Source organism: Centruroides vittatus, unplaced genomic scaffold, assembly GCF_030686945.1.
Source record: "Centruroides vittatus isolate TY-2023 unplaced genomic scaffold, ASM3068694v2 contig_878, whole genome shotgun sequence".
Lineage (NCBI taxonomy): Eukaryota > Metazoa > Arthropoda > Arachnida > Scorpiones > Buthidae > Centruroides > Centruroides vittatus.
The window spans coordinates 1,280,292-1,302,198 of NW_027122570.1; the positions used below are offsets into that span (position 1 = coordinate 1,280,292).

The window sequence follows — 21,907 nt, forward strand, 5'->3', positions numbered from 1 at the left end:
TTCGTTTCACTTGTCAGGATAGCTGTTACGTTGCCGGAGCGTTACGCGTTACGCGAGTGGATAGGAAATAGGAGGTGAGAGGGGGTCGACGATAAGGCGAAGCGATATTCGAGACACAGAGGAGACCATTTAACAATAAAACAAGATTTATTGAAATTAACAAAAGACGCCAATACAAAATCTGACTAAATTCCCTAAGTCGCGTAGGGTTCGAGAGAGAGCTTACAGTTTCAGTTCATACCTCATAATTAGTTTCCTTAGAGTTATCACTTTGATATCCACGAGGTGGAGAGTAGTATCCGAACTAGGCACAGTTTATAATATCACGACTGAGCGCAGAGACGTTAGGACAGTAGGTCCGAGCGGTGACGACGAGCGACGGCGTTTGTCCGGCAGATGATATGAGACTCCCCCGAAGGGGGTGGAAGGAGTGGCTTTTATAAGTTTAGCCTGGGAAATTGGGTCACGTGATCGAAGGTGGATGACGATTTGTGTCATAGGTGTTCCCGGGATTCAAAATATATGACGAATTCGAACGTTAAGTATAAACTTAGGTTGCAAGATGATCCGTTTAAAGCTTAAGAACAAAGGATTGTTGACAGTTATATGGCCGGGGATGCATGTTTTCTCGTCCAGGGCCGTTTTTAGACAGGATGTTTATATTAGGGAAAAATTCCTAAAACGGATTATTACAAAAAGTGACTCTGATGGAATTCCAGATCTCACACTACCTTTGACAAAAATATCTTCAAATGACCAAGTTCTATGAAATATACTAGATGAGAACGGACAAATTCAATCTACAATGAAGGCAATAAACTTATATGCAAAACTCTAGGACATACAACTATGACATATTAAAAGACTCAAGAGGGCATACAGCAATGTAACTTGCTAGACCTGGTACTTTTTGGCCTACCTAGGTCCTTGTACCACAAACCCCAAATTGAACCAACCTACAATAAAAAATTTTTGGTTTAGAATCAAAATACTCAACATCTGCATTTTCAACACTATTTTTGTTTAAAAATGTTTATCTTTTAAAAATTTCTGTAAGCAATGGGATAAACAATAGTCACTTGGCAAATATAGTGGGTGAGGTAAAATTTTCCAACTTTAGTGTTTCTGTTTTTTGAGGGTTGGTTTTGCAGTGTGGAGTCTGACATTGTCATGTTGCAACAAAATACTGTTTCTATCAATTAGGTATGGCTGTTTTTGTTGTAATTTTTCATGTAAACAGTCTAATTGTAGGCAATATATTGCAGTTTGCTTCCAACAGCTCAAAGTGGATTATACCTGACATGTCCTACCATACACAGACAAATTCTTTTTGATGTAATCCACCTTTTTCTATCAGCTTTGGCTGTTGATTTTAATCTGTCTATAGCCTTTTTCTTGTTACATTATCATAAACGATCCACTTCTCATTGCCCAGCAACAAGCCAATCAAAGAAGTCACAAAGCAAAATGTGAAATTAGAAATGTGCATCTGTTTGTTCACAGTTGTTGATTATCTACTGATGAATCATAAGGCACTCATTTTTTTAGCTTTGACACTTTCCAAATTTCTTTTACATGTCTATGGATGGTTCCATGGGATGAATTTAATGAATTTAAATATTCTGCAACTTTATCAACAGTTAAATTTGGTTCTGCTGAGAGAGCATCATTATCACAGCATCAAAATACACTGGTCTTCCTGAATGAGCTTTATTCTCCACACTCATCATAAAATCATTCTTTTTAAATCATTCAAACCACTTTTGGACAGCTCTGACACTAACAACATTTTGATTATGTACAGTGTTAATTTCCTTTGTTGCACTTGAAGCAATTTTTTCACTTAAGAACAAAGAACATAAAATGTCTTTTGTATTCATTTGTAATTTCCATTATAACAGTAGTTAAATAATGACAATTTTAAAAACACACAACACTACTAAACTCAGCAACTACTCAACTGCATCTAAGATCAATTTGAACTTGATTGGAATTTATTTGTGCCAAAACAATACATCTAATCTTTTATGAACAAAATACACTTGAATTTATGGACTGACCTGATATAATGCTAATATGATTAACATTTGTTATGCATATGACTGCATACAGCTTGAACTTGATTTATTAGATGATGTAAAATTCTTTACTAATTGTACTAGATTATTAGCTAAGTTTGATAAAGTTAATTTTATATTTAATGTACAATAATGTAACAGCTTACAATTTAAAACTTTATTTCTTTATAAACAAAATGACTGAAACCAATTTCCAGCACAAATTTATTAGAAAGCAAACATTTTCAACTGCATCTTCAGGCTAACTGATGTTTGCAGCTGTAAAAACAAGGGGACTGTCATCCACATGTTAATAAGGGTGATGTAAGAAAGAGAGAGAAAAGGTTGTAAGATTAAAGATTCTAGAATGACTCCCACATGGAGAAGAAATCTACATCTCATAAGTTAATAGTGGCATTTTTTCTCACAGCTTTGTAAATCTGATTGCTCTAAATATTTAAGTTTTTCTTTATGGGAAGTGTTATGTAGGTGTGCACAGTTGACATGTACGTCTATTTCAGGGTGGAAGCAAATGTTGCTAATACAGTGTTGGCCAGCCCTTTCAAGATGGAAGTCTGGTGGAAGTCAATGACATTCTTATCATGTTGCAGTAAAAAATCCTGTGTTCAAGATTTCTTGCATAAAATCAACACTGATCCCTACAGCCTCTGTCTCTATCTAGAACAGGACAGTGAGCAAGAAGTTCACTTCCTTGACCTCCAGCTTTCCTTATTTGATGGACACATCTCGACTAAAGTCTACAGGAAGTCCGCACATCACCCAATCTTCATCCCTGCCTCTTTCTATGATTCATTTATCTATAAAATGGCTGGCTTTGGTTCTCTAATTTGTTGAGCTTTCACCCATTCGGCTGACACTTTAGACAGGAATAAGGAGCTCCAAACTATTGCTCAATATGTCAGACTGCATGGGTACTCTCCAAACACCATCAAAGGTCTAAATCGTCATCTTTCCTCTGCCACTTCCGTCACACCTAACATCCATCCCCAGGACACCATATACAAGGCTGTCACATATGACAGAAGATTAGCTGCCTTATACAGAAATAACAATTTTTGACTACTTTCAGAAGTTTCTTGGTTTTTACCCTCTTCCACAACACTAAAGACTGTCCAGACACATGCCTTCAATCTGGTATTTATTCTATTTTGTTACAGACCACAGAACCACCTACAACTTAAAATACATGGGTGCTGCAGGGATACCTTTAAACACCTGCCTCAAAGAACATTGGACTTCCATCTTGAAAGGGTTGGCCAAGGGCTGCTTCAGCAACATTTTCTTCCAATCCCAATGTAGATATACATTTTGACTGTGCATGCCTGCTACATAACACCTCCTGTAAAGAATGACTTAGATATTTAGAGCAATCAGAGATTTACAAGAAAGCCACAAGAAAAACTACTGCTATTAACTTTTGAGATGTAGATTCCTTCCCCCATGTGGAAGTTGTTCTACGATCTTTAATCGATTAAAAGAATTAAATAATTTGTTAATTTTTACATAATTTTATAATGGAAATATATATTTGATATAGATATACAGTATATATTTGATAAGATTGTGTTTTTTCCAGGTGAATATAAGTACAGTAATACCCCGAACTTACCTGATAGGTGGGACCAAGTGATAACCGCGTAAGTCGGGGTATAATTTCGCATATAAATACCTACAAATTATTTTTAATTGGGGCCGGAGACTAAAGAAAACAATAATTTAGAAAAAAATGTTTAATAAAATCTTAGATAATACATATGTATAACAAATTATATTATTAAAATCTTAAACCGAAGTTATTTTGATGTAGAAGGCTTCATAAAATCTAACAAATTCATCTGACAGCTCAAAGATTTTTATTTCTCGTTTTGTAGAAGAAATGTGCTCTGCGTTGGAGTCTATATTTTCTAAAATTTGTAACTCCTTTTCATTTTTGTATCAAAGTCTTTAATAATGTTAACTTTACATTCCAAAGATAAAGTTTTTCTTTTCTTGTTTGATGCATAAGAATCAGTTCTACTTTGTTTGGATAACATAGTAGAGTCTCTCAAGTCTCCGTAGATATAACAAACACAGAAGTAAATAACACAAAATAAATTGTAGCTATGCGTCAATTCCGTGCGACACGTCCGAACATGTAAGCTAAACAATAGTGTGGGGGGAGTGAGTAATCAAGAGTTGTGTGGCGCTCAAACAAAAGACGAATCGACGAGATTTAAAAATTGTGTAACTATGGGTTCGTGTAAGTTGGGGTAGCGTAATTTGAGGTATTACTGTACAGTAAAACTTCTCTAACTTGAAGTTTCAAGGAGCAGGAAAAAACTTTTAGTTTTAGACAACTTGAGTTAGAGAACAGTAGAGTAAAAAAAATGCCAATTCTGAATCGATTTGTACCTTAACCCCTCTTGCATTATATAAAGTATCTTTGATAGTTATTTTTGTTTTAAACAGCTTGTGTAATGCCTTTCAGCAAAATGTTCAATGTAACTAATGGAATCAAACAGTTTTGCACGTACAGTACATCTTGTTCAGATAAAGCGAGAGGACTTCTCTCTTTGAACTGAAACATTGTCTGAAAATTGGCGTTGAAGAGTAGATGCCACTAACTGTCTGAAAATTTCATGGAAATCCAATAATTAGAATTGCTTTGGATAGAACAAATATTAAAATTCAAGATGGGGAAGTTGAAAGTAACATAAATTGGTGTTGGGGACCATGAAAAACTTTGACTTAGAGAAAATTCGAGTTAAGAAATTTAAGTTGGAGATGTTAAATCCCTGTGCTATTCCATTGAGACTTACCAAGTGCTTTGTTTTCTTCGAGTTAAAGAAATATTCGAGTTACAGATGTTTGAGTTACAGAATTTTTACTGTATTTGTTTAAATCAAAAATTTTATCTTTTAAATTCTACTTTATCAAAGAAGACATTCTTATTTTAAAAAACTGTCTTAAACTTCCTTAATACTTTTGGGTCTTTTCATTCATCCTTAGGAGTATTATCTTTTAAAAATAACAGTTTAAGTTTAAACTGAATTCATTGAAAGGAAATGGTTATAAAAATGAAAACAGTATAATCAAATTTAAAAAAAAAAAACAAAATATAAAAATGTTTAAAAAATCTAATTTAAGAATTTTGATTTATGGTAATATAATGTAACAGAGGATGCATACTGCACTATATGCAATTGTGCATATGGGAACTTTGTCTGCTTATGGAATGCAAAGAATTAGAACATTTAAATTCAATTAAACTTTTTAAATGATTTTAAAATTTTTAAAATATTTTGAATTAAATTTAAACTGTTGTTTAAAGATAATACATCTGTGGATGGGTCAAGAAAAATGAAATTACTAGAAATGTTTAGAAAGGCATGTCAATAAGATATAAGATGCTTTTCTGATAAAGCAGGATGTTGGATGTTTTTTGAAAATTGGAGATTCCATCATAAAAATCAAAAATTTGATTAATGATGATTCAGTATTATTTTTCTTTTTTAAGCATCTACAGATGTTTAAAAAAGAAATAGTCATATATTCAAATAATAGAATTTGAATGTATGACTATTAATTATAGGGTAATCATTTGTAAACAATATTTGAATTGAATTTTATAAGACTATTTTGAATAACAATTAAGAAGTTGATTTACTGAAAATATTAATTTTCTTTACTTGTTTTGATATTAATAAGTAAAAATAAAATAATTTAATAAAAACTATTTAGATTAGTTTTTAAATTTCAATTTCAATTGTAATTTTAAAAAACATGTCACAAGGAATTTGTTCCATGTAATTTAGAGGTTTGTTAGAAACAAGAAGCCCGAAGATACTTTTTCTAATAGCAATTTGATTGCTTTAAATTAGTCTTATCTTACATACTAATTTACAGAATATTTTAAATGCTCTAATTTACCTCAAATTTATTAAAATTTTTAAACAGGTGATAATTCCTGGCCACCTGGTTGTGGATTAAAATTTACATCTGGAGATAGACTTGGACATGAAGATCGAGTTTTAGTTGAATCATTAAGGCCCCGGGAAATTGCAGATGTTTCTGTAGAAATGATAAGTCCTATAAAACCAGGTATATATCAAGGACAATGGAGGATGTGTACAGCTACAGGACATTATTTTGGAGGTAATTATTTATATATTGAATAAAATAATTTAGCAAATTATAGTGTGTTGCAGATTTATTAAAATATTTATAATTATAAAAAAGTTATGCTCATACTGTAGTTAAAGCAGTCTCCCTGTACACTGTTTCATCATTCACCTGTGCAAGTTGCACTCTGTGGCAACTCTCATGTCACATGACTCATTTAATATGTTCATTCATTTATTCACATTAATTCATTTGAAGTCCTTGTATTCATTTAACCTTTGTATATATTTTCAATGCATTCTTTCCAATTACGTTGGGAAGAAATATGCAACTGATGATGGCTTAAAAATGCAAAGTAAAAGCATTTTTCTGGATATGAAACTACAAGTATTATGTCAATTAGGTGGTGGTGAGTATCAAGTCCATGTGGATGTTTTTTTCAATTTGGCATTCTCCACAGTAAGAACAATCATAAAAATGCAGATGAGATAAATAGCTATGATGTAGAAATTTTTAGCAACAAAAGTAACTTGTATAAGAAACCATGTGTTTAAAGAAATGGAAAGAAGCCTTAGTATTTGGATAGATGATTAAATCCAAATAGCACATATCTTTATAATAAAGATATGCTGAAAATACAGCATATCTTTGTTTTCAGATTTGTTATGTTCTTTTAAATTTTAACCTATGTACTATAAGTACTGGTATGTGTTGTAATGACCCCATTTTATGCTAATTTACTTAGCATTCCTAAAAATATGATAGTATTATGCAAATTTTGTGATTGATTAAATGAAATATATAACAGAATTTATCAGTTTAATGTAGAGAAGCATAAATGTTTCCAAAGCAGAACCTTTTGGTATCATCAAATTCTTCAAGTCAAGAAATGAATGATTGAGAAATCATTTATTAATTGAACTTTTTTAACCAGTTTCTATTGTGACACATTTAACACTTCAATATTGAATTTTTATAAACATATTAATGGTATAATTAGAATCTAATATTAAATGCAGGCTAAATTGAATATATAACAGTCAATAACAAATAATGTAAATGTACTAAACAATAATTATTATTCTGCAATCTCAGGAAATCTTATTCAAAACAAACTTATTATGACCTCATGTCAGAACTATATGTCAGCTTTATTGGAAAGTATAACACACAAATTCATCTGGTTACTTCTTTATTACAGAAATATTTTTGCACTATAAACGAAAGAGAGACTCAACAGAATTAATCTGGAAAAACTGTTTAATTTGGGAATAATAAATGTTTTTTGGAACTTTTTATACTTTTATCTTCAAATCTATTTTACAGAAAGATAGCATTTTAAAGTAAATGTTTGAAAATAAACATTTCTTTTAAGGTATAAGAATGCTTACTGTGCAAATTCAAATTTAAAAATTGCATTAGCCAACTAACACCAGCTGTCATGTCTAGTATTTGAGTAAAACCTTGGAACAGATCTGCTTTATTGCAGTAGATTCCTACCTATCCTGTTGGCAATGCCTATGTCCAAGAATCGAGAACTACTTTTACATGAGAATTATTTAATCTTTATTTGGTCAGAGACTGGTCCTGCTGGTATGACAAACTTACCAGCAACAGAGACATGGTAAAAGATAGTACTAAAGCTGGAAATCATACTTTATTATTAGCAACAGAAAACAACCTTATATATATCTATGTAACTTGTTGTACAATGCCCATTCACACATGTGGTCTTATTATTCACATCCCACTGTACATAGCACCAGCCACTGTTTTATACAGAACAGATTGTTTCCAAGCAGCTAGCAATTATCACCAAAGTTGTCTTTAGACCAAGAATTATTGTTGTTATAGTCAAAATAGGTAGTTGGAACACTCACACTCTTGCTGGGATAAATGCTGGTCACTGTCGTATTTGTTTGTATCAGGGCTGCCTACTAATGAATTTTGCTTCTTCTCCATGTATGGTGTAATGTGGAAAAGATTCTGTCCTGTTAATAGGAACAGTTTGCATGTTAAAGGAGCCTAAAGTTAGGGCCTATTCATAGGAGGTACTTCAGGTAGGCCACTGACTAAATAATCATTAATGTTAATATTTTTCTTTAAATGTATGTGAATAAAGTAAGATATTTGAAATATTTTAAATTAATTAAAATCATATTTAAATAATTCTTTTATGATAAAATTTATTATAATACAGAAGTATATATCAACAAGTATTGTAAAATCATAATGTATCTCTAAAATTAAATTATTTCAATATTTAAGAGACTTTTTAAGAGGAATGAGCAAGATATAGACATTCTAATTTACATTTTATATGATTTACATATAGGTATGTTTTAATGTTCTCATTATTCCATAATATTAAGTACAAATAGATCTACAAATTCATTAAATTAAATTAAATAAAAAGTTAAATGTTTGTTCATTTATATACTGTTTGAAAATTTTGATATTATTTCATTATGATAAATTTCATTTTTATTAATTTCAAGTTATCTTTGATTAGTTCAGCCAGGACTACTGAAGCCCATTGTCACTCCTTGTTTTTGGAGATAAATTTTGTTTTTAAAGTGAAAATAATTGTGCTCTGTTACAAGTAAAAGGGCCTCACGTATTTCCAATACCTGTTGAATAGAAAATCCTTTGTTTATTAATAGTATATTGGCTAGCATTACTAACTCCAAGTTGGGCACAGATGGACATAAGCAAACCACATCTATTTTGAAAAATCAGAACTTGTTTGGTGCTAAAGGTCCAAGTATTCTGTTGAATGTAGCTTTTGCTTCTATTGCAGAGGATACTACCAGCTCTGATCGAGACATTAAGAATCTAAGAAACTTTGCTAAGTCTCACTCTAAGAAGTATTTAGGATGGGTACATTTGTTTACCAAAGGGTGCAAAAGTCATTCTGACTTATGGGTTTTTTTTCAAAAAATAATTTCAGACATGCCATGCAAGATGGAGGGTCTAAGGCAGTGTTCTGCAAACTTTTTGTGGTACATCTACCAAATCAAGAAATTTTAGAGGTACCTGTACATCAAAGAAAAAACCAATGTTTATTTAATATTTATTTATTATAAAAATCAGTACAATGTTTAATGAGAAATGTGAGCCTGCTTAACTGAGCACAGGCGATAAAAATTTGGAACAATCGTTGATAAGGCTGCTCTCATCTCTTGGTCGATCGTCCTCAAGCGTTCTCTTTTTCTTGATTTAATCGTAATGAGAGTTGAAAACCCCAATTCACATAAGTAGGTTGTGGCAAATGGTAAGAGAATTGCAATAGCACACTTTGAAAGCAGTGGATACTCATTTTTTATATGCAGCCAAAAATGTGCTAGTTCTGTTTCGGAAAATTTTAGTTTTAATGTCCGATCAGTTTTTAGCTCCATGAATTCTTCCTGCTCGTTTATCGGTAGGTGTCCAATGGAAATGCTATCTGAGAATGGATTTCGTACCCAGTCCATAAGTTGCAGGTCACACTTAGGAAAATAAGAGTTCATTTTTTCTTCTAATAGCTCAAAGTGTTTCACTATCAAACCCAGAATTTTTTTCTGAATCGGCAGCCATGACATTTGGGAACATTTCATTACTACCATTGGTAGCGTGACTGATCCATAACACCAACTTAGCACGAAAGCTTTCAATCTTGTCCGATAACGTTAAAATATTAGAATTCCTGCCTTGCAGTTTTTTGTTGAGCTCATTTAAATTGGCGAATATATCAGCCAGATATGCAAGTTTTGCTACCAATTCTTCTCTTTTAAACAGAAAAGCAAAATCTGAACCCTGGGCCTCTAAAAACGTCTGGGTCTCATTTTTTAGCTCATAAATTTGAGAAAGCACTTTTCTGCGAGAAAGGCATCGTAGTTCTGTATGAAACAGAAGTGACTGATGATCTGCTCCCATTTCCTGACACACTGCATTAAACAGACGAGAGTTCAGCGGTCGCGACTTGATGTAATTGACAATTTTGACGACTTCTTGTAGGACAGAGAACAATTCATCAGGCAGAGACTTTGCCATCAGTGCTTCCCTGTGTAAAAAGCAATGTACATTTTTAATATTATGGTTTTTTTCAGAAGCCCTGGTTATAAATTCCCTAATTTTTCCCGTCATAGCTGCTGCTCCGTCTGTGCAAATGCTTATGCAGTTGTGCTATTCCAAATTATGCTCACTGAAGTACTGGTCTGTTACTTTGAATATTTCTTCTGCAGTGGTATAACCAGGTAGTGACAGACAAAATAAAAAGTCCTCTTTTATTTCATATTTGTCAGTGTACCTCACATTTGATATGAGATGCGCGTGACCACTGATATCAGTAGCCTTGTCGACTTGTAGCGCAAAAATTCCACTAAGCCTTAATTTTTCAATTAATGTTGATTGAATTTTGCTAGAAATATCATATCTGCTGACGTAGGTATTTTTTCGATTTCCTTAGCAGCTTCTTGGCTAATCATAATCTTGACAACTTCTTTGCAGACAGGTAAAATTAAAGTTTCAGCAAGAGAATTAGGCTTCTTGGATTTAACAAGCATATTAGCGATCACGTAGCTTGCTTTCTGCGTTTTGTCTGATGTTTTGAAAGACGAACTCGTGAGAGTTATCTGTTTCTTAGACTGGTCTTTCAAACGTTGAAAAAAGGCTTTGTCTTTTTGAGCCACCGATGGGTGTTTAGTAGTTAAATGTCATAAAAGTTTACTGGGCACCATCGAATTATTACCCAAAGTTTCTCCACAAACAAGACATTTTGGGATTGGGCATGATTCGTCTCCGCAATATATAAAGCCATAATGTATATAGCTCTCATCATATTTTCGATTAACCAGCTTAGGTTTTTTTTTCGTTGACTCTGCTTCTTGGGAATCATTAGTTTCACTTGACGAACTTGCAGTACGTTTAAGGAATTTATCCATTATATACACATACATGTATTAAGGTCTATTTATTTGTAATAAAAAAAGTCAATTACGTTTGCGACGACACAATCACAAACTAGCAGCTAGTTACTGGCAAAAAGCGATTTGTTTCAGTTTACAAAAGCACGTGACAACGATGACTAAGTGGGGCGCAGCATTACAATATCACATTGACATGTGCATGCACGCGGCATGCGGGTGGGCTGGCCTGCTCCTCGCGCAATGAAACACTTTGCTCGCATAACTCTCAGCTATGTGTAGGTGCATTATCTTCACAAAACTTGACATTTTTCCGCGGCACACAAACTATTGACAGTGTTCCGCAAAGTGTGTGCCGCGGCACACACTTTGCGGAACACTGGGCTAAGGGACTAGGCAGAGTTGCTGCTACACCCAGCAAGGCAATGATTTTTCTTGTTTTTCTCAGGACAGTTGTTGTTGGATTTGAAGCTAATAAAATGCACTCTGATTGTGAAAGGAATTGATTCGCCTTAAGCAAGAATTCATCATTTCTGCACAAAAAGTTTTTCACCTTATCAGAAATGCATAGCTTTAAATTCTCTTTCTCCAGGAACCTTTTTATTGTGATGGTTTTTAATTATTGGCTGAAACTGAGTGTATGAATGATATAAATCTTTAAATACAAATTTAATTTTATGGAAAGTCTATTATTTTTTATGAATTTAGATATTCTTATTCAAAGGAATCATAATGATTTACAATGAATAGGAAATTAATCATTAATTTCACTTTAATATAAATATAAATACAGTCAATTTCGTTTAATTGGGCCACTGGTTAATCAGGGCAGCCACTTTATTGGGCCAGATCTCAAAGAACAAAAACCGAACTAATAAATTAATATATAATTTAATTGCTTAATTGAGACAACTTTTTACTTAATTGGGACAGTAGTAGAAAGGAAATTTAACAAGTTTTGATATATTTTAGGGCTCTTCCGAAAATATGTAGACACTATGTACACTAATGTTGTGTAGGCCTAACGATTGGCAGAGACAAAGCAATTTTCGGGCAGTTTAGTTTCTCCGGAGGGGGTCACCATAGTGGGACATAACACACCGGGATCCCATCTGAGATGGACCTGAATGCAAGCTACTGACCCTGCTCTGGATTGGACTGAACGATCCCTTTAAAAGTGAAGGGTCAAAGATCCCTGGACAATTTTTCAAGGTCTCTTGACTGAGTTGGAAGACAGCTAGAGTTTCCTTGGAAGGTATTGTGTGCATAATTACATCTAGATTCGAACAGCAGCTATCCTATCTTTGAGATCAGCATTTGGAGTTGGCGGATTCTATGGACACTCCTGCCAAAGTGTCCCATCTCCAAGTAAAGGAAACTGTGCTTAAAGGAAGACCTTTTAGACAAACCCTTTCTTTTCTCCCTTTTTAGTTAGAACATGTTCTAAGTAAAAAGGGAGAAAGGAAAAATCGTTCGATCAGGAACGAATCAAATGGTCAACCCTTGTGTACGTCATTACTAATACTGTATTTGGCAATACTAGTGTGATGTGAATCAGTTATCTATCAACATGAGTCTGGCAAATTTATAGTACAAATATTTTCTGTATTTTGCTTTAATAAAGCATTAAAATACGTACCTAATGATTATTTTATACCTACTTATTTATATACTTACGTATTACATATTTTATTTTAGAATTTATTATTAGTTCGCTTAATTGGGCCAAAATGGATTAATCCCAACGTGTCCCAATTAAGTGGAATCGACTGTATTTGATTTGTAAATGCAATTTATATTTCTTGATTGATACAATGATAACATTTTTTGATATTTATTAATAAGTTTTATACTGTTTTAATGTTTATTTTAATTAATTATTACTTACATTTTGTAAATTTTTTCTAGAAGGTAAATTTATAATAATTTTATTTAGCTAAAGTATTATATATAACACATAATATTGTTTAATGATTAACATATATCATTTTATAAATTTTGCTTTAATCTTTACAGAAATAATCTGGGTTATTGTATCTGTAGCTGAAGGAGGGTTATTAGGTGTTACTCAACAAATGGAAGCCTTTCATCAGTTAGGATCTCCGCCACGTAATTCACATATACCTTCTGGAAACCCATTTGCTCCTACTGGAAAATACACAGGTTTGTATTTAATAGAAGTTAAAATCTTAAATGTTTTGCATATGAAAATTTTAAACTTAATATAAATTTTAACAATGACAATTTCAAATTATTTAAAATATTTAATTGATTCTGATGTGAAAATTCCAGTTGTTTTCAGTTTATTTGTAAAGTCTTGCTTGATTTAGTTGTTATTAAATTGTTAATATAGGTTTTCTTTCTCTAATTCAAAGAAATTAAATAATTTTAAAATTTATTTATAAAAATTTTGTTTTGTATCTCGACAATATTTCTTAAAATAGTTTTTATTAATGCTTAAAATTCTTATGAATCACTTTTTTGTATTTTGTATATAACCATCAAACGACTTCTTCATTCAGAGTTACTTCAATATGTTGTTTCAATATGTGTGTATATAACCTTCAATATTATATTATACAACATTATTATAATGTTTTGTCTAATAGAAAAAGCTAGCATATAAATACATACTAAAAATTAAATTAAATTACATTAGCTAAAAATAGATCATAAATTCTGGTTATTTAGAAATAGTATGATTAATTAGAGAGAGAACCTTTATCAAGACATCTCAAGCTAATTTTTGATAACTCTTTTCATAGAATTTGATTTCCATCTTCAGAAGTTTATGAGTTCTAATATATTTAAATTTAGAATATCAAGTTCTGTTGTGTCTAATTCTAATAAACCTGAGGATGACTGTTAGAGATGGTCAACATTTGTTTTAGTAATATGTGGTTCATTTTGTACTGGACTACTGGTTTTGGTGCTTATTTATATGAATCGCACCCAGTTTTTTTTTGTTTCTATTAGTCAATCTTCAGAATGCCTTTCATACGTTATATATAGGATTAAGTAATTGAAATATTCTATTTTATGAAAAGCAAAGGAAATGCATAAAATATAAGTTTCACAAAGTATTTGATTAAGTTAACAGAGAAATATGAGTGATAGAATAATAAATATAAAGAACATAATAAACAAAAAATTTTTAAAACATTTCTTAACACTTTCACTATTGGCTTAAAACTGATTTTTCTACTAATATGCTGAAAGTTTTTTTATTTTTTGTTTAATGATAATTATGTTAAAAGTGTCAAAGGAATTTCTGCTATTGTATTTTTTTTTCCTGAAAAAAAGGGCATAAGATTTGTTTGTGCCAGTAAAAAATTTAATATACAAAATACTAATACAAAATCATGGATGAAATATATTCTTTGAAGCATACAATAAATTATAAAAATAAATTTTTCTTATAAACAAAAAAAAATTTTCAAGTGATAACAACATAGTCAAACTTAGGATGCACATTGAGTGCCCTTGGCACATTGGGTGGGGCAGTGTAGGATGCACCAAGGTATCTTTGGCACTGAAAATGTTAAATTATTCAAATTTTATATGAAAGAACAAATAATACAAGTACCATTAAACAATGAAGCTTTAGAAGTGAGAAATAACCAAGGAATGAGATAAAGATGTACTTTTTCATACCTACTATTATATATGGAAAAGTATGGGATAGTATGGGAAAAGTATATGGGAAAGTATTCCTTACCAAAATTAGTATAAGCACTACATGCATATATCTTTGTGTCATAATAATTTTATTTGTTTAAAATTTTTATTTTATAATAATAATTTTTAGAGTAGATGAAAAATGTAACACATACGTGTTAAACATTCAAAAACGTGTTGACATCAAACAGAAAACAATTTGAAAATACATTATAAAAATAGAATTGCTAACATTCAGTAAAGTTCCATTTTTGATGGCCCCTAAAAGAGGTCAAAACCATTTTGTTTTTTGTATTTAATTCAAATACATATTATTTGCTGGAAATTTTGTATGCATGGTATGTTGTTTTTAATTTAATCAAATACATTTAACAAAAGCTCTATTTTTTACAGTGAATTTCATTTCCTTAGTAAATGTGTTCTAAAAGTGTAAAACTATGATTTGCCAACCAACTTAACACAAGTTTTAAGGATTAAACTTTTATCAAAATTTTGATTTCCTTTATTTACATCATTGTCTAAAATAAATTAAATTTTCAACAACTAGAAACTATTTGTTTTTCATTTAGACTTCAATTAAATAATAGTTGGTGTTCTCTAGTTTAGTTGTCTAAAATAATAATTGATGACTGAGAACTAGAAAATTTGTTGGGTTACCAAATTCATAAAAAACATCTTGCAAATACTTTTATTGCATTATAAATTGAAGTAACCTGTAAAAAATTAGAGAAAGATTAATTGAAACATATAAACAGAGAATATAAAAAACATCTTGGAACTTAACCTTCAGAATTGTTAACCTCAAAAAAATTCAACATAATTTTTTTTAAAGATTGTTTCATATAAAGAAAGAAATCTATTGGAATATTGAAGTATTTTAAAGTCCTGGAATTAATTTTTATACCCTGATATTAATCTATTATGTGATGACTTAAATACTTTTATTTATGAGAGCACATTTTTATGAATTGCTGTCATCAACTTTCTTTCTAATCCCTAATATATTGTGAATTATCAACTAAATTTATTTCAGTAAATTACTACTATATAGCATGGCATGCCATCCATGGAAGCTTTGGAAGTGCTGCTTAATATTTTATTATAATTGCATTATGTATTTTATTATAAATTTCTATACAGGTGAAAAACAATGATAAGATTGCTATTGTATAATCGAACATAAATTCATATATGCATATTCCCAACAGAAGCACTGAATACAGGACAGCTTCCACAACGAAAATACAGTCGAGTCCGCATAAGTCGACACCCGGATAACTCGACACCATCGGTTAAGTAGTCAGTTGTCGGTGGTCCCGTCTGATTTACATAGGCATTAATGTTAAAAAACTCTGGTTTACTTGACACCGTTTAACTCGTCACCACTGGATAAGTCAACATACTTTTGCTGCCCCACACTCCGATAAGTCATCACCCCCTCTTGAAAAAATGAATTTACTCTGCATGTGTGGTGTGAACTCAATTTTTTTTCAGGAGGGGTACTTGATTTATTTATTTAACAATATAATAATATATTAATATTATTAATATATATATTAATAAAAATGTCTTAACATTTTATGTATTTTTATGTATAAAATAATAACAGATGAACAAAAAGAAAATATACAATCTACATCAATGTCACACCAGAATCCAATTTTGCATTTTCTCATGCCAGAGGCTTAGATGTTACTTGCCAACAATTGACAATTGCAAAGATGCTGTTTTAAAGGCGTTCGTGATTGTTAAAAAAGAAAGTCGAGACAGTTAGGTGCTCAAAACAAACAACACTAAACTAATTTTTCAGTTTTTCATCTACAGAGTAATTGTAAATGGAGGACACAATGTATTGTAAGCCTATACTACTGTAAAACGCACTACTGTATTTTATTAATTGTAGTTTTGTGGTTTTGTTTCCAACTTTGCTTTAGTCATCACATCGGATAACTCGACACATTTTCATAAGTCTACTGCATAAGTCGACACCCTTGGGGTGTCGACTTATGCAGTAGACTTATGGAATCATGTAAAGCAGCCAGATTATACACATTCGTGCATGCACTTTACAGAGCACCAGCCTCACATGGTTTAGCTCATGGATGCTACACTCCAAAATATCATATGTGAGGACTGGATTAAACCGGCCAGTCCGATTTCAAAATTTATTGTTCAAACCCCCTCGGGAGATAGCGATCAAAATTGGAGATAGCGATCAAGATTCAAAGGATGTGCAGCCTTCTGCCGTCAAACACGCTTCCCTCCTCTCCGGATCCGACCTCTGAGTCACGGAGATCGACTCATCACCCACCGTCGCAATTGGTGATCGCAGTGGACGAGACCTGGAGTATATAAAGGGGGAGATATCTGAGAACGGGGTCGCTGAAGGTCCGCATAAGACGCCCGACCCGTAGGATCAGTCCCGAGAATCGAGGGCCGAAGCCACCGAAGCCTGCCGACGATGAGCCACCCCGACCGATCCTCCTGCTTACCTCCACAACTGGAGAGCCAAGACGATATCACCTTCGATTCCAACCGAGATATCAGAAGACGAGGTATGATCCCCCAACATGTGTAAACTCTCTCTCTCCCGCGATTAGGGACGGGACGCGTTAGACGTCTGTATTTTGTTTGTCCATCTAAATAAATTGTCATGTGTTTTCATCCTGGGTCCGTTTATTCGAATATCGCCGTAAACTTATCGACGAACCCACACACTTCCTCCACTCGACCTGACAATTAATTACTTAATCCCGACGAGTCGGGATATCAAAAAAATTTAGCCATCCTTGACAGTGGGGTGGGTCTTGCCGACCTGTTCGCCGAAAAAAAAGAGGTCCGACTCCGTCCTTCCTCCCGGCGTTCCCACACATATAACACTTCCAATGATTCTATCCAGGGCCGGCATAGCTTCCCTATTATCAAATGTCACCTCACACCACTGCTACATAGTAATTTACTAAAATATAATAGAAATATTATGTTTCTTAAATGAGATAAAATTTGGAAATGAAGTTTATGAATAAATAGGATATGAAGTTAAAGGAATAGATATTGCAAATTATTGATGTGCAATGTTTGCTGTATCTGTTACTTCAACTTAAAAACTGTATAATGATTATTAATGTTAATATAAACAGCAAATAATGATGATTGGATTATGCAAATAATAAAATTTTTATTTATGCAACTTTTGCAATATTATACAATTCAATATTTTTAAACAATGAAAATCTCGCCTGGATTGTCTGATGTATACAAGTTATTTCTGCAAATAAGCTCTAGGTTTAGTTAAAAGGACTTTAGTGTGAAATACTAGTGACAAAAGTAAGCCAAAGCTCATATTTTGATACTTATTTATTAAAAATTACTTGTGAAAAAATACATGGTAAGTAAAAATTACTTACCATGTATTTACCATGTAAAAATTACTTTGTTTAATGTGAGAAGAATCATAATTTTTCAATACTATTCAGTATCATTTTTTATTTTTATAATTTTTCAGTTTTCCAGATTCTTCAAATTCACCAATTCTAACCAATGTTAATCTAAGTACAGTTGCAAGTTTCTCTTGATGTAGCTATAATTCTCTTTTAGCTATTCCACAGGATTTGAAACTTCTTACAGTTGAATTCTGTTGGCATTAACATGCAATTTTCTAAATAGTTTTCCAAGTTCTTCTATATTTATTTGAACTGAATTCTTTATTCATAACTAAGTGATATTTTAAATAATACAGTTACATTGATGCAAAGGGCTGAAGTGGAGTTTTGAATGGATAAACCTTTGATCTTTTAGCATTTTTAATCTTGAAATTATTTAATTTTTTTTAAGTAGGTCAAACTCATCTGTTATCATTACAAAAAAGAGTTTTTTGGTGAAACATTGTCAGATCCAATCCAATACAGGATCTTCATTCATTGATCCTCCAATTGGGCTGTTACTTTCAAATTTTAGGACTATTGCACTTTTCTACTTTCTTGTAACTTTTAATGATTACAACTGCCAGAAAGAGGCTGAAGTACAAAGGGTGATGGTTAACTGTGTTTTATTATTTCTGATTGAAATGGCTTCTTTGTTCTTCTATCTAATAAACAATATTATTGTTGACAACATCTTAACATAAACTGGAGTATCCTCAATTCATTTATCGTCTTTAATATATTACAGATGATAAATGAATTGAGGTCAGTAATTTTTAACTTGATCTTTGTAAAGTGCATAGCTGCTGTTTCTTTTTTTTTTTTTTCGGTGTTCTTGTGTTATGCTATCCAACATGTATCTTATAAGATCATTTTCTATTAACAGTTTAGGACTGTAAAGTTACAGCAAAACCTATTTTTCAATTACTGTAAATAAAATCACAGAAGTCTTTTTTGGAAGCTATTTTGCTTTTTATATATGGCAAAAGCTCTTTAATAGTAAATTCATTCTAAAATCTTTTAAGAACACAAATTCATTGTCAGAGGAATTGTGTGAGCCACATTACATATTTTATTAATAATAATTATCAATGCTAAAATTAACCCAGAAAAAAATTAAATAAAAAATAATCAGAGTATCAATAATTTCCAGTGACAGGTTCAAGAGGTCTATCATTCAGCTTTTATTTGCCACAGAGAACTACTCATTCAATGAAAGATAGGCTTTCTTATGTGGTAAAGATCTGATGGATTATAATTATCAGGTATCCAATACAAAGCCGAAATTCAGTTTTGTTCATCCTGTTTAGTATTTAGAAAACATTCTGAACGTTTATTTTATTAATGTTTTTCAACTTGGAAATTATTTAATAATAATTTAAATTGTGTATAAATGCTATTTTTGTTAATATAAAATAGATTTCTAACTATAGATTTTAAAAAATGTAGAAAATACAGTAAAGTGGTAATAATGTTATTTTTATATAAATAACATCACTAGACCTGATATACTATAAGCTAGACTCCAACCAAATGCCGAATTCGATCGGGCTAGATATGGCTAAATACTAAATAAATTATGTAGAAACCAACTTTAAATTACTGGAAATTAGAATTAATATGAAAATTTGCACCTTTAATCATCCAGCAACAAATGTTTTAATAAATTAAAAACGTTTTTGATCGTTTTTAACAGTCTTCTTCAGTTACAACTCAAATTAATAAAAGAACGATAAAATGGAATACATGCAACTAAATATGAAAAAATAATAAATGCGCATGCGCAACTATAAATATATCGCGCACGATGCCTAATATACATATATTACAGAATAAATGAATAAAATTATATAACAAAAATACGTGGCCACATCCGTAAAATCATCCAAAATACGTAAGCTAGAAATATATAAAGCCCAAGAAAAAACAGGATGTATCAATCATAGGGACGCGAACTCTTTATCAACCACATGGAAATCATTTTATAAAGATAAACAATAACAACGTACAAGGGATGCGGCCACGTATTTTTGTTATATAATTTTATTCATTTATTCTATAATATATGTATATTAGGCATTGTGCGCGATATATTTATAGTTGTGCATGCGCATTTATTATTTTTTCGTATTTAGTTGCATGTATTCCATTTTATCGTTCTTTTATTAATTTGAGTTGTAACTGAAGAAGACCGTTAAAAACGATTGAAAATGTTTTTAATTTATTAAAACATTTGTTGCTGGATGATTAAAGGTGCAAATTTTCATACTAAATAAATTATGAAACCAATTTGGCACTAGAACTAACTAGGCACTAGAACAATCTAAACTAATTTTATTTCTCTTTTTGTCAAATGTTCCAGCCAAAAACAAAAAAGTAACCATAGATTATTTTTAAAAACTTTAAAAATTTATGAAATTAATATGCACTTTATGTTTTAATGTAATATGTATGAAATACAATAAAAGAGTTTTTTAATAAATATGTATTTATCTACAGTATTTTTGACTTCCTTTTCTTTATACAGGATATTGTAAATAAATGAACCAGTTCCATAACTTGGAAATGACTAAAGGTAGGAGGATCAGACTAATTATGGCCAAACAAGATGCAAGGGAACTATACATGTCCAGAAGTTGGTGAGTGTGTGTTGGGGATTCCAGGGTTATAGGATCCTATAAAGGGGTTTCTCTTGAAAGTTCAGTGGTATGTGGGGTCAAAAATGGTTTTATTGGAAAGTACATTTGGTCAAAAAATTAAGTTGACAGGAGGTGTTTATTGATTATGTGATTAATTAAAAATATGCTGTTAAAACTACAATGCTAACAAATTTTTATTATGTAATTTGCACTTTATGCATACACTATGGGTAAATTTATATATTTATTTGCCATTTTACATAAATTTTTAAAAAATTTTTAAAATTGAAAAACATTGCAAAAATTTTTGTTGACACCCAAAAAAACTTAAAAAAGTTATTGTACATAAATTGACATATGCAAATTATTATCTGATGTATAAAACATTGGAGATTGTGTAAAGTAACAATGACTCCACAGAATGAATTATCTGTTGTCCAGAGAATGGACATTATGAAAAGTTATGAACACTTGCAATCATTTTGTTCAGTTGCTAAACAGCATAATTGATCTGTTGAAGGAGTTTGAAAAATTGTAAAGAAATACAAAGTGGATTTGTTGAATATCAAAGGTTGAGTGGAAGAAGCTGATGACATCTACTTATGAAGGCAGGTTGATTGTAAGAGCAGTAACTAAAGACTCTAAGAAAAAAAGAGAAGTTGAATCTGACATGTTTGTCCATAAAAAAGAGGATCTTCAATTCAAACTTTCAGAAATTGATTACATGAAAAAACTTTCATAGCAGGATAGCAAGAAAAAAGCCACTCTTAACTTCTACTCAAATATAAAAGAGATTGTAATTTGTTAAGAAATGTGTCAACAAACCACTGGAATTTTGGAAATTGATTATTTAATGCAATGAATTGAAATTTGAACTATTTGGACAAAGAAAAAAATGTGTGTGGAAACCAAAAGAATCAGCATTGAAAACGTGTTATCTGTTATCTGTAATGATATGAGGCTGCTTCTCTTACAATAGTGTTGGCAATTTTAAATTTATCATTTCTACAATGAATGTTGTTGCTTACAGAGGTATACTAGATGCCAATTTAATTCAATCTACATTAGAAATGTGTCTTCAAAGG

At 31.4% G+C, this 21,907-nt stretch overlaps 1 protein-coding gene across 1 annotated transcript in view; it reads left to right on the top strand.

Moving 5' to 3' along the window:
- The window catches only part of LOC136983202 (protein ILRUN), a 69,809-nt gene that overhangs the window by 31,350 nt on the left and 16,552 nt on the right, over positions 1-21,907 (top strand). Inside the window, exons 3-4 of the mRNA XM_067279889.1 lie at positions 6,015-6,212; positions 13,100-13,246. Of these exons, the coding sequence (XP_067135990.1) occupies positions 6,015-6,212; positions 13,100-13,246 (345 nt within the window). The remainder of the gene's footprint in view (positions 1-6,014; positions 6,213-13,099; positions 13,247-21,907) is intronic.